The 13,265-nt window shown below is 44.0% G+C and overlaps 1 protein-coding gene across 4 annotated transcripts in view; it reads right to left on the minus strand.

The window, feature by feature from the left end:
- sik3 (SIK family kinase 3) overlaps positions 1-11,576 on the minus strand; it is a gene marked incomplete at its 5' end in the record, with an annotated part of 36,208 nt that extends 24,632 nt beyond the window's left edge. For all 4 annotated transcript variants that reach the window (XM_080509367.1, XM_080509366.1, XM_080509365.1 and 1 more), the window contains one exon: positions 11,286-11,576. In XM_080509367.1, the coding sequence (XP_080365493.1) occupies positions 11,286-11,576 (291 nt within the window). The remainder of the gene's footprint in view (positions 1-11,285) is intronic.
- Positions 11,577-13,265: the final 1,689 nt, after the last annotated feature.

Genomic DNA, 13,265 nt, shown 5'->3' on the forward strand with positions numbered 1-13,265 from the left:
TCCGCACTCTTTAACAAGCAGACCCCACTCTCTGGAGCGTTTGGGGTAAATTACTGCAGATGAGCCACTCACTGTTGGGACTGGACAAAAGATGTATGTTCTATAAAAGCAATGTTTTTTTTAAATTATTAGTGTTCTGTGATTCACGTCATATTATGACAGTAACAGCAAGCAACTGTTGCATCACGTCATGACACCGTTTGCTGACTGAGGTACAACGCGTGTGTGGAGGGAGGTGATGAAGCACACCTGTGCCTCATCAAGGCCCTGATTGCAGTGGGACGTAAAAAGGAGGAGCCAGCGAGAGAGAAGGTGAAGGAGCACAAGGCAGAAGCCACACACACACAGCAGTGGTGTGTGTCAGAGATTGGGTTGGGTGTGTTAAATTTGACAAAGAGGGTGAGGTGGGAATATGTGTCCTCGCCTTTGTGTCCCCCTTGAGTAGCAGTGTCAGTCACAATGTGCTCAGTACCTTGTTGCACAAGTTAAAGCTCAGTAATCTGTGGCGGCTGTGCTCGATGTCATACAATTCACTGTGATTTACCTTGATGCACACGCCACCCAGTAGATAAATGAAGCGCAAGCATGTTTATTTGGTTACTTTATGCTATTCAGGGTCGCGGGGGGGCTTTAGCCTATTACAGACTACTGTTGGTGAAGGCAGACGCTCGCATTCAGACCTACTGTCAATTTAAAAGTGACCAGTTACTTGGAGTACATGGAAAAACCTGTGCACAAACGAGAAGAACATGCAAGCTCTGCACGGAGACACCCACCGGCCTCAAACTGGGGATACTCTATCTGTGAGACGAGGGCACCAACCAGTATTTCTAATGACACTGAAAAGTCAATGCAGGTATACCAAACTCATCTCCTTCCACATCCTATATGTTTCACAGTGCATGTGGGCATCTGCGTGGAATGTGTGTCTACGAGGTATTTTAAGCTGTTGTAATCTATTTCTGGAGCTGGCACTCGTCCGGTTTTGTTGACGTAATCGCTCCCCTCTGCAGCTTCTGGAGGGTACCAACAGGACATCTGGATCGCACCAACACTCCCACACTCAGACGGATGTCGACATCTTCGCACGCACAATGTGCTCACTTTGAGGGCAGCGCGACCTTGCCGAAAAGAAGAGCGAGGAACATGGAAGGCTCATTAATGGCTAAATGACAACAGAGACACAAAAGACCAGCTGGGACAGTCAGGAGAACGCTGTGGACTTGCAAATATTTAGAGTTTTACGTGAATGATGATTCAACTGTCGTCTTTCTCAGATTGCACAGACTGGATAGTTTGGCTGACCAAGATTATAAAACTTGAATAACTCCCGTGACGTAAACAGAGGTGAGATTTAAAGTAGTTGGACCTGGGTGTCCAGCTTAAGTTCAAACGAGGTACAATTATCATGCAGTGACTGGACTGTGTGCACTTCAGTGATCTCAGGGTGTTGAATCTACTTTTAACTATCTTCCATGACTCTGGAATTTTCCATTGAAAGATCTGGGTTCACACTCGCGCGCACACAGACACACGCTCCCGAAAGGCCGGCTGCAATGAGATGAAGTGTCACATAGCCGCTCCGATCACAAGACAGTGACCTCAACACTGCACCATGTCCGAGCAGCTGGTGCCCGGCAGAGGTGTTTGGACCATTTACTGTACTGTAAACGACACACACATCACGGACTGGCTGAAGGCAACGAAAACTACCCCAAAACCCGAGGTTTAGGAGAAATACTTAACATGAGTGGCCCTCATAAATATTAGACCTGCTGCAGAGGGCTTAGCCACAAGTTGAACTAAAACCTGCTCAATAAATCTGACAAGTTACATGGTTTTGAAAAGCTAAGGTTTCTGCTCAGTCAGGTTTGTGCTCTGGATGTTTTGTCATTGGGTTCTGTATTTAAATCACAATTTGTCCCAGCCAAATGTATATCCATACGTTGGTCTAAAAGCAAACATTTAAGGAATGTAAGGTCAAACTAAAAAGGTGAGGTAGAACCTTATAATGGCACATAAAGTATTTAGTACCAGCATCACCTTTAATCACATCAGGAATTTTCTTTGGACACATTTAACATTTTCACTAAAGTCACATCTCTGCTTTCACATATGCTGCCCAGCTTCAATCAATTCACCTTATCCACTGGCAATACTACTGTATTTGATGAAAACAAAAAGTCTCATAAGACCAAACTGGAAAAAACAAAAACAAAGTACACTATAGCTTTTTTTAGGTGATTAAAGTGAGCCTGTGAGGATTATACAGGATTATACATTATCAGTTGGTAAATTCAAACTTCCAAGGTCAGAGCCTTGGCATAACAAACAGGGGGGAAAAAATTACCAACCAGTTGATGCAACAAATCAACGCCAAACCCTGTCATTATGCCTGTAAATCAACATATGGACAAAAGTATGGTTTTCAAGTCAAAACGATTTATTTTCAAAGGGTTGTCGCACCCAGGTGGTGACGTCGAGTTCAAATCTCGGCGGCAGCAAGAAGCCATCCAGCTTAAAAGTCTAAGATGTCGAGTCTAAGATGCAAGTTGCAGTGACTTGCTGTGACGATCCCTGAAAAGAGAACAAAATTAGCAGCTCACTGACACTTGCTCTTTACAAGATGCTGGTTGAATGAAGTCTGGCGATTTTGATTTGGGCTGGGATATCATAAGATAGAGCGTATGGTCAATAAATGCTGCTAGCCATTGATAGCGAGTTGCAACGCGCCTACTGGTTTGAACCCTGCACGGAGATGAGAGGATGGCCATGTAAATGCACCAACAGTGCAGTATTTTGCATCTTGAAAGTTGGAATTAAAAGAAATTTCCACTTTCTTAATGGGGGAACCCCCCCCCCCCCGCCGCCCAGAACTTTCCCACTTCCCAGTTATGCATGAATGCACCATTATTCTCCAGGTCATGACACAGCAGCATTTGTATTTATAGCCACCACATGAGCAGCAAGCAAAGATAGACACACCACAACAAACTGATGGTCCAGGATGCATTGTGCAATAAGATGTTTATCGAACATCACGCCTGCCCTCAAAGTCAATGTTTGTTGCCATTCAGTGACCTGGAAAGTTCATTATGGCCGTGGAAGCGGTAAGATACCAGCATTTCTCGCACTGTCATATTTGGGGAAAAACATTACACACTCTCACCATACGTCACCCTGGTGCCAGACCTGTCATTACTGAGAAATTGTTTGCAAAACATGATTTGACTTTTTCACTGAACATTGACATTTATCGGTGTACAACCAACTATAAACTTTGCGTCATTTTACTGAATTCTATTTCCTCACCTTTTCACTCGGCTACACTTGTGGCCTTGTGGCCTTGTGGCCAAACAGCCGTTTAACAAAGCAACATTGTCAACCACCCTGCATTGTACATCAGCACTTCGTTCCACTTGTTATTCAGATTTTTGTGACACGTTTCAGCAGTGCATCTTATTGTTTTCATGCTGCCTCCCAGCATAACCGATCACTGCGACTATAAAACAGAGGTTCCCAATGTGGTCAGACGTGTTTTGAGAACTGGCTCTGCGATACCACAACACCCATACGCAATAAGAAATATTCATTACTGACATGAATGCAAACGAAAAACTAAATCTCTTCTCGGTGTCAAGCAAAACCACACTTCTAAACCAAACATTCTTGAAGGCAGCGCGATAAAAAGCAGCAAATCCATAAATAACAAAAGGTGATTAGCAATGAAAAAAGTAACATTACAGCACAGATCACCTGAAATCCATAACATAACATGGTAGTCTGATAAAATATTCATGTCAACTGCGTAGATTTTAATTTCGTTAAGATTTTGAAAAGGAATTATATCGCAGGTGGTGTTGTTCCTGGTTTAATTCCCAGCCACGGCCCATCTGTGAGGAGTTTATGCGTCTGTGGGTTTCCCTCTGGTTTCCTCCCAAAATCCAAAGATATGCATGTTCAGTTACCAGCCAACTCGATGTTGGCCAAAGGCATGAATGAGTGTGTTGGGGTGACGGTGTTTCTGCGTTAGCCCTGTGACAGTTGGAGTTGTACGCCTGGGACGGACTCCTGCACCACGTACACCTTCATCAAATGTGGAGCAGATACAAAGTGCAAACAAAAAGGGCTCGCAGAGATCGACTGTGATAACAGGGACCCCAATTCAATAAAGATGGCCCCAAACTTTGAATGTTGAAGCCAACAACAATGCTTCACCAGGCAGTAAGTACTACTGTGCATGTGCACTCAAGGTAGCGAGTGGATGAACGGACGGCGCTTCCCTTTGTTACGAGATGACAACTTGAGGAACAGTAGACCAACTCAACCGCTCCGCTCCGTACAATTCTAACTTGTGTCAAAACGAGTATGGTAAATGGATGATTTATGAATAATCTTACACAGATTATGGTGTTGAGTCTTCCGCCATCCTTTAGGAACTCTCAGAAACACCTTGACGCAAATCTGACAACTGAAGCACTGATTGTCTTCACCGGCTTAAAATGAGTTTGAAGGTAAGCTCTCGCTCCTGCGACATGCGTTACCTCTGCACACATAGCAAAAGACAATTCTGGACATCACAATGTCAGACAGCTTCCCAAAATGTTCCGTATTGAAGAAAAGCTGTCAGTGAAGGGAACATATTTGGTTAATACAACCCGTGGATATGTTGTGTAACGTCTACAGTTGAAAGCGGGGAAAAGCGTATCTTGCTTGGTCATCAGACTTCTCTCTGTCTCTCTCTCTCTCTCTCACACACACACACACACTGATGATATAATGTATGAGGTTAACCTTCATCGACAGGAGACACAGATTACAACACCTAGAGGGTGTAATGCTGAGGCTTAACCCACATCAGCAACAAGTACACACACATGCCCAATGGCTGCACAATGTTTCCTCCGCTTTTAACGAGGAATGCGGATAAAATTGTATAAAGCCACAAGACCGTCACGCCGTTGCAAGCATGATAAGGTCGCACGGGGTCAGGACAAACCGCAGCACTCTGAGAGTGTACTTTGTGGGGCGCACAGCGATGGCAGAGGCACCGTGAGTCAGCACAACGCCTTTCAGTGGCGCTCCACTTGTGTGGTGTGCACTTGTATGAGTTAACGTGTGGAAATGACTCAGCCCAGTGAGTTAAGCTGAAAGTACAGGACTGGGATAAAGTGTGGAAAAATTGGACATCACACTTTCAACTGCTGGTTTGGCAGGGTTTGTTTGTTTTTTTTCATTTTCTTCTTGTTCTTCTTGCATAGCGGCGCATCCACTGGGGGTTGGCTAAATCTGGAGACACAGGCAGGCCTCATCGGGTGTTTGATGACTACTTTGGGTGAACACAAACATCACAAGAGCCAGATGCCTTTGAGCTGTTGTGATAACCACAACCCTAATAAAGCAGAGTAATGCATTCAATTTGTGACCGTGGTGCATAAAAAAAAAATTAAATGCAATGGCCATTGTGGGCCCAGAAGCAGGAATTAAAAATTGCATACACTCCTAACACCATTACCCTGAGGGGTCCACATCCCCATGACAGTGTTACAAAGACAAAACCTCCTGGGACAAAATCATTTCACAAATAAGGATATGCAGGCATTCTTTAACCTAAATTCCCTGGCCACAACATTATCTGCACTTGATGCATTTAGCCATGTTTCAAATTGTCACTAGTAAGAATTGTACCTATAGTTTTCAAGTCTGGTGCCTCAATTTCTCATTCCTACTTTTCTATTTTGATGTTAAAACCATCAATCAGATTAACTGACTTTAAGTAAGACGAAGTATAAAGTAGAAGCGTCATGCATTGTCATCCTTTTTGGCTAAGTGACAGATTTAAAACTACTGGTTGGGAAAAAATTTGGAATTAATCAAAATGTAACTGTATAGAGCTTTTCAATAACTGGTAGTTACCAATAGAAACAAGCAAATATAAAAAGAAACAGAACAATGGGACTACGATCCTTTTCAAGATTATAAAAAATACCACAGTCCAACAGCATATCCATCCTCCAATTTCTACCCATAGTGTGTCACAAAGCTCAATTTATCTCAAAAACTGTTTTTTTTTTTTTTTTAAATCGTGACGATGGGCTCTCTCGGTTCAAGTTGCTTCATCAGCGTCCCGATATTATTTCTAAAGAGAACCGGTGGGATGTGGTTGGATTGGAGATTCACATGTCCACACAGAGCAATGTTTCCATTCTACAGATTAATTAAAACCACCAAGAACTGTCTCGGCACGGACAAATATTCGCATTCATACTGACCACTCCACACAATCTTTATGACCGACGATGAGCTCATCTCATGGCGACTCAGCTCCTTTTGCAGTTGAGACTCGACACCATCGTCCTCATAATGGAAACCGGCGTGATATCAAGCGAGTTCCGTTTCATCAGCTTGGACCAATAGCGTCGACGAGCAACAGTAGATAGATTGTTGTGGGATACACACATGTGCACACAGCTGCCTGCAGCCCTAGTTGGTCCCTGCGGGCAGCGGAGTTGGCGGGTGAGAGAAGGAGCTGGCATTTATGCAGGACGAGGACTCTCACTGCCTGCAGAGCACCGCGACAGAGCTGAAGAGCTGAAGAGCTGCTTCGGCGACAGACTGCTTCATCAAAAGAGCGGGAATAAACAACAGTGGACCTTAAGACACGCACACTGCCAGACGTCTGCCCATTTTGACCGTCACACTTTAACTTTGAGACTTTTCTCATCATTACTCTTACATTTCTACCATTCCTTGTCTTCAACCAACTCTCCTCTGCTTTGTGCTGCGGCAACAACTGCAAATTTCCCTCTCGGTGAAACTATCAAAAGATCTCTCATCTTAGCAGCTTGAGGCTGAGACACAGGGGTGCCGACACGATGCATGTGGAACTCAATAGCATCATATTGAGGGAGCCTGCAAAGCGCTACATCATGTCACGTAACGGAGGCACACACACAAAGTCTGGTCTGTGCCGTTCCGCTTTTAAAGCTGGATTCAAAGGACTGAGATGCAGCAGAAGACGACTAGAGGCCAGGAAGATAAGTCAAGCAGAAACCAAGGCTTTGTCATATTACTCACCCAAATGAAATCACATTTTGCACTGTGTGTGTATGTGTGCGTGTGAGCTACAGAAAGGGGATGCTGCATGCTGGAGAACTCTGTGTGTTTGTGCAAATGTCTGCGGGAGTGAGTGGAATTGTTACACAGTAAATTAGGCCTGTTACCTAAGGCTTGCCATCCTGCCAGGCCCCCTTCCTCCCGCCTGTCCCTTTCTTACCGAAAACACATGGGAGAAAAGCGGGGAACTCAGGAAGAGGAGGACAAAAAAAGAAAGAAAAGGTTAAAGGACTGCTACCCCACTGAAAGTCGAGCCAGGACATGCCACCGCCATCACAGCACCGGTTCACTGGAAATTGTGCTCAGCGAACATTTCATCGACAAACAGGCCAAGGTTCACGGACGCCCGAGACTCTGAGGTGGGAAAACGAAACGCACCTGTCAAGAAACCATTCACAAACAACAATGAGCTTGACACTTAAGTGTTGGCTGGACTCTGGTAAACACCATCACCACTCCGGAAACCAAGGAAATAAGTGAGACTTCGCTAGAGCTCTCTCTCCTCCTAACAGCCTCGGCAACACACTTTTGCCCGAGACAAAAAGCGATGCTTTGCATGATGATGACACAAATCGAAGTTTTTTTTTGGTTTGTTTGTTTTTTTAAGTGAAAGAACCCTCTCATGACCAAAATGGCTTTCTGACAAAAAAAAAACAGCTCCTGAAATGTCTGTCTTGTATTGATATTGAGTGAGGTCACACAAGGACACTGGCCACGGCCTCTTAAGGACACGGCACACAACAATGCATGTACACAAACATACAGCCGCAGTCCAGCTGATTCCTTATGAATAGGAGAAACTACACAGATACAACAAGTACATTTCTGCAGATGGGACTCAAAATGACCATCAATATTAAGACGACTCTTAAAAAGCAGATAAAACAGCAACATTTGCAAACGTGCCAAGTGTGATCAATGATAAGTAAAATGGCAATTGAAGATTCATAGAGGATTTATGGAAATTAATCTGCCTCCTAGATCAGTTTCAGAGATGTTAAATTCAAACATGTTCCGTTATACAACAACAGATAATATGGAGTGATTAAAAAACTTTGCAGAGCTGTAAAATGCAAAGACATTTCATTCATTAACAGTGCATACAAAAGAAATTAAACAGATGATGAGTCTTGAAAGAAACGCACACAATGTGCAAATCGGCCACCTGTTGAAGCAGCTGGATGTAAAACAATATCAGTGCAGGGCATGGTCTCCACTTCCACATTCTCCATCATTATTTGATATGCAGGAGTCACAAATTGTCACACTTACCTATCTTTTACAGATGTTTTGTCTTTTCCCATAAATCCTTCCACACAACCACACAACCTACGTTTTCGGAGACTAAATAAGTAAACACATCGGACAATCAGCAACTGCCTTCTTATTTTTGTGCGATTTCTTTGTTACACAATTAATGTGTACAGATTTCACAATGAAATTCCGTGGGAAATCAGAACATTTCATTTGGTTTGGATCCTCTTTTTTTATATATATACATGCTCAAACACAGTAAAGGCCAGTACAGGCTAAATTGGATTGATTCAGAGGAGAGAACTGATCCTTAATACATAAGACTAACCAGGTTGTCCTGTACGTCATCTGGAGGCTGCTGCTGCCTTCAGGATATAATCAAAGTGAATTAAGAGTCCGGCACTTTTGTCCCTGGAACATCTATGCGCAGAGAAAAAGCTGGGAAGTAGGGCGAGTATGGTGCAACATTTTACCTCTCAACCATATTGTGTCACAGCTTCTGTCTGACTTCCACTTCAGGAACACGTCCACGTCTGGCCGTGAACTTTCGGTTTTACACCATCTCAGCATAGCACATTGGCCATCTGTCATTGAGGAGTTTGTATTGTGTGTATGCCTTTGTCATTCAGTCCCTCCAGGATGTCAGATATTTTTTATTTTTCAAACCGTGGGGAAAGAAATTAAATAAAACTGCCAGTGAAGAGGAAAAACAGTTGCCTCGAATGTAATACCCGCTATGGTTAAAAACTTTAGGTCATTATTTGGCCAATCTTTGGGTACATCACACAAGTTTCAAATGTCACAAAAATTGCAATTCCACAAAAATATTGAATCGTTTTGGTTAATTTCTGTGAACTGCTGAAATCATGGGGTGGGATTGGATTCCAAGAATAGTTTTACAATGGTTGGCAGAAACCATGGCTGAATGAACTCCAAACAAATAATTTGTTGAATCTTTCAGGGCTTACAAAACAACAAGAGAGGGCATAGACGAGGACCAAATACAAATATACCCGGTCCTCCTCTGTGTGACTGCACTGCAGGATATCAGGCAGCTCCATCGAACAACAGACAGAGTTGTTGGGCTATTTTTGACTAGTCAGCATTTCACATCGGATCGTTATGAAACCAAGGCTGTAAAAACAAGGCTCCAAAGCACATTTCATCTGATGACTGATCATCACATCCATATTCATGATATCCACAGGCACGTAAGAGCACACGCTACCATTCTTCTGATATTCATGAGCGACTGGGGATGGCAAGAGCACCCCCCCCCCCCACCCCGCGCGCTTGTTGATGAAAATCAGGAGCTGACTCGGTCCGTCTGTGCCCGCCATCGACAGACAACAAACAAGGGCCCTCTTTCATTCTGTCGGTCCATGTCACTCTGTCCTCTGCCTGCGTCCCAGACAGATTTGCAGCCAGGAAAGAGACCAGCATGCGCACAATGAATACCTCTTCATCAAATCGTCTCAACAGGCTGTCCATTACCTCTAATATTTCGAGGTCTACTATGATCATGACAGCCACATCCTGCCAACTAATACCACTGAGCAAAGCTTATGAAACAAAAAGTAACTTTCCTTGGCCATGTGGCACAAGACGTCGAGCCTTGATTTGTCTAAGGTTAAATACTGTATATACATCCTGCTATACTATAGTTGCTGTCAGTCAAAGTAAGTTACTGTTCTCTGCGCTTCATGAGGCATCAGTGACAAAGGATGTGCATAGTGAGTCAAAGTTCTAACACAGGCTGTTATATGTGTTATTTATAGAAATCTGAACACCGTCGCTTTATAGATATGTTTGAAGGTTCCACTTTCAAGCCAATAGATGTTCCAGCACAAATGAAATGGCAACACAGTATATTAAGAGCATTATAAATTCATCTAAATGGCACAAGCTCACTCTCAGATTGCCAGGGCTATTAGCATTCTGACTGACCAACCTCCAAGTCAGGGATCCTCGCAAGAATTATTGTGTTTTTGCGTGAATCGCATGAGTTGATAACGGCATCTGTATGTCAGCGTGCCTCTCTAGTCGTACAGCAACACTGCAAAACCGGCGCCCACCCCATGCAAAATACATCTACCTACAATCAAAGTTTTGAAACCTCTAATTTTGGCCATGTCAAGAGTGTTCTTGTCCGGGAGAACTCATTTAAAAAAAAAAAAAAAAAAAAAAAAGTTACCAAATGTGCCACGAAAGACTACTGTGCAAACATGAAGTACAGGTCTGACATTCAGTCAATCGGAAAGATGTAAGAAACGTTCCTGAAGCGACACGATACCTGATCAATGGTTTGTTTGGCTGTCATACTTAACTTTCACCGGAGTTCCAGTTACAACTTTTCAAGAGTGAATTAAAAAAAAAAAAAAAAGGGAATCCATCGACGCATCGGCCAAACAAAAAGCCCCTCCACTCTGGAAGTTTTGTCATCAAGTTACCTCGAAACAGTTTAGCCCATTACCTTCCCATCACTCTCGACAACAACTCAATCCTCTTCCCAAACAGCTAATTAGCTGGTGGGCTAAGCTAGCTCGTAGAGGATCGCTGTCTCCTCTTTTTCATCTTCGTCAATACCCTTCTCCCCGTCCTCTGCGCCCTGCCACACGTTCACCCCGGGCCCGGGCGGCTTTCTCTATCGCCACTACTGCCACACACACACGTAAAACGAGGCTTGATCTTGTGTTGAACGTGTGTGTGTGTTCCGTCGCCCGACGTGATGCCCCGTGTCTCGCGGAGCCCGCTACACCCGAGCGGCGGTGTCACTTAAAGCGGGCTGGCCGCTGTTGTCTCCGGAGCCTTGAAGGCCCCGGCGTCATCCCGACTACATGGCCGAAAAAGCAGACAATACAACGATGACAACTTGTAGTTGTCCACCTCCAGCGCCCGGGCATCACTCGTCTTACCTTCGCTTTAGTAATGATGTGCGTGGCGAGTTTAACAACCGCGAAATTCCCCTTGCCGATGGTCCGCTCAATTTCGTAGTGGCCCACTCGGGCTGGGGGGGCCCTGGTGGCCGAAGTGTGTCCAGGGTTGGTGATGCACCCGGGGGCCGTGCCTGTACGGCCGGTGTGGCTGATCCCGGAGGACGGCTGGGCTCGGTTCTGGGAGCCCATGCCTGCGTGGGTCGGTCGGGCAGAGTGCGTAATCCCGGCCGCAGCGGACCCAGCAGCACCTCCGCTTGACACGGCCGCCATCTTCTCGCCTCTCTGCGGGAACAACAAGCAGCCTTGCGCAGCGCGCACCGCGGGCACGCCCCCGCCCTGCGTCATTTTACGTGAAACGCTCCTCCGCAGCGCCCTCTCTAGGTTGTAACCATGGCGACGATCGGCGTAACAAATGACTTCATCCACTGTAACGTATTGTGGTTGCCACGGTGACGGTGAGGTGCGCATTATCACTCGGGTTTCCATGATTCAGTGATTCCTCGCGAAGCGCGGCGCTATATATGCTCATCACACACACACACACACACACACACACACACACACACACACACACACACACACACAGCTTTAATATTACATGACAAATTGTGATTTCCGCGCCAATATTACTCCGTTACAGCACGGGAATTACCATAAATAACATCTGTCTCTAAATTATAGTCACAGCTTCTCCTGAAAAGCTCAGAAACACCTGCACATAATTTTCATAGAGCGCCAGAGTAAATATTTCTATCGACTAAACGGCCAGGTTTGCTTAATTTTGTGTTGTTTGAATTATTTCGAGTCGCTGAAGGTAAATGTCACTATTACGCTGTGAAACGGCCCCGGCCGTTAGGGGATAAAATGTCTTGGACAAGATCTCTTACTGAACATCTTCCACTGAAAGGTAGTGAAATCGCTAATATTAACATGGAAATGTAATTTGTAGATTCTATCTTGGCACAGAAGGGGCATTGTAGAGTAGTTAAAGAGATGCGTGTGCATGTACACGCACAAACTGAGAGTGCGACTGTAGTCGTAATGTGTAGCATGCAGTTAAAAATGAAAACAACAACAACTAATGTATTCTGACGCTGTAAATCAAACTCACAGTAGGTTTTCCGAAGAGAAATGTTTAAAAACAAAGATTTTCAGATTAATCACTAAATACTTGAAACATTCACTGGTTTAATTAACTAATATTTTTTATTCAAGACTGAACCAAAGTAATTGAAAATAATTCAGTTCTGCTCTGAATCAGTCACCAGGATGTAGCCAGCACCACGACGTGGACAAAAAGAGTTCCTGCAAGCAAGAAATGCAGGCACAAAACAGGCTGCTTGGGAGGGAAGATGTTTATCAATATGTCTCAGATAACGACACATTTGTGTGCGTGTGTGTGTGTGTGTGTGTTGTTGTTGTTGTTTTTTTTAATATATGTATGACGATTGTTTTTTCATGTAATTTGTGTAATTTCCAATAGATAGTGAAGGTTCGAAAGCTTTGGGCTATAGCTTTTGTAAGTTCCAGACTTCAAATGAAAATTTTAATGCAGTTATTCCACAAGACATAATACCAGAAACAGATGCTGTCGAGAGTGGGTCTAGTAATCTTGCCTGCTATCCTACATTGGTCAATGCAGACGTTTATTTCAATTTCATCACTACTACAACCAAAACCAAGCTGCAATATCTGTGTTAAACAGGACAAAATGTGTTTGTCGGTGTATTTTTTTTTTATTGTGATAAGTCATGTCAAAGACAAATTTCTGTTTTTACGAAAGAACAGACAATAAAGTTTCTATCTATCTGTACAAGCCTGTTTACCATTTGCTGCAGGTTGCTCATGTTCTCCACTGTACAGTTGATAAACCACAGTATAACTGAATGTCAGGCAGCTCTTTGTGTTTGACCAGGGGGTGAGGAAAGTGAACTTATTTGAGGTTCCTGAGGAAGTTCA

This window comes from Blennius ocellaris, assembly GCF_963422515.1.
Source record: "Blennius ocellaris genome assembly, chromosome: 2".
NCBI lineage: Eukaryota > Metazoa > Chordata > Actinopteri > Blenniiformes > Blenniidae > Blennius > Blennius ocellaris.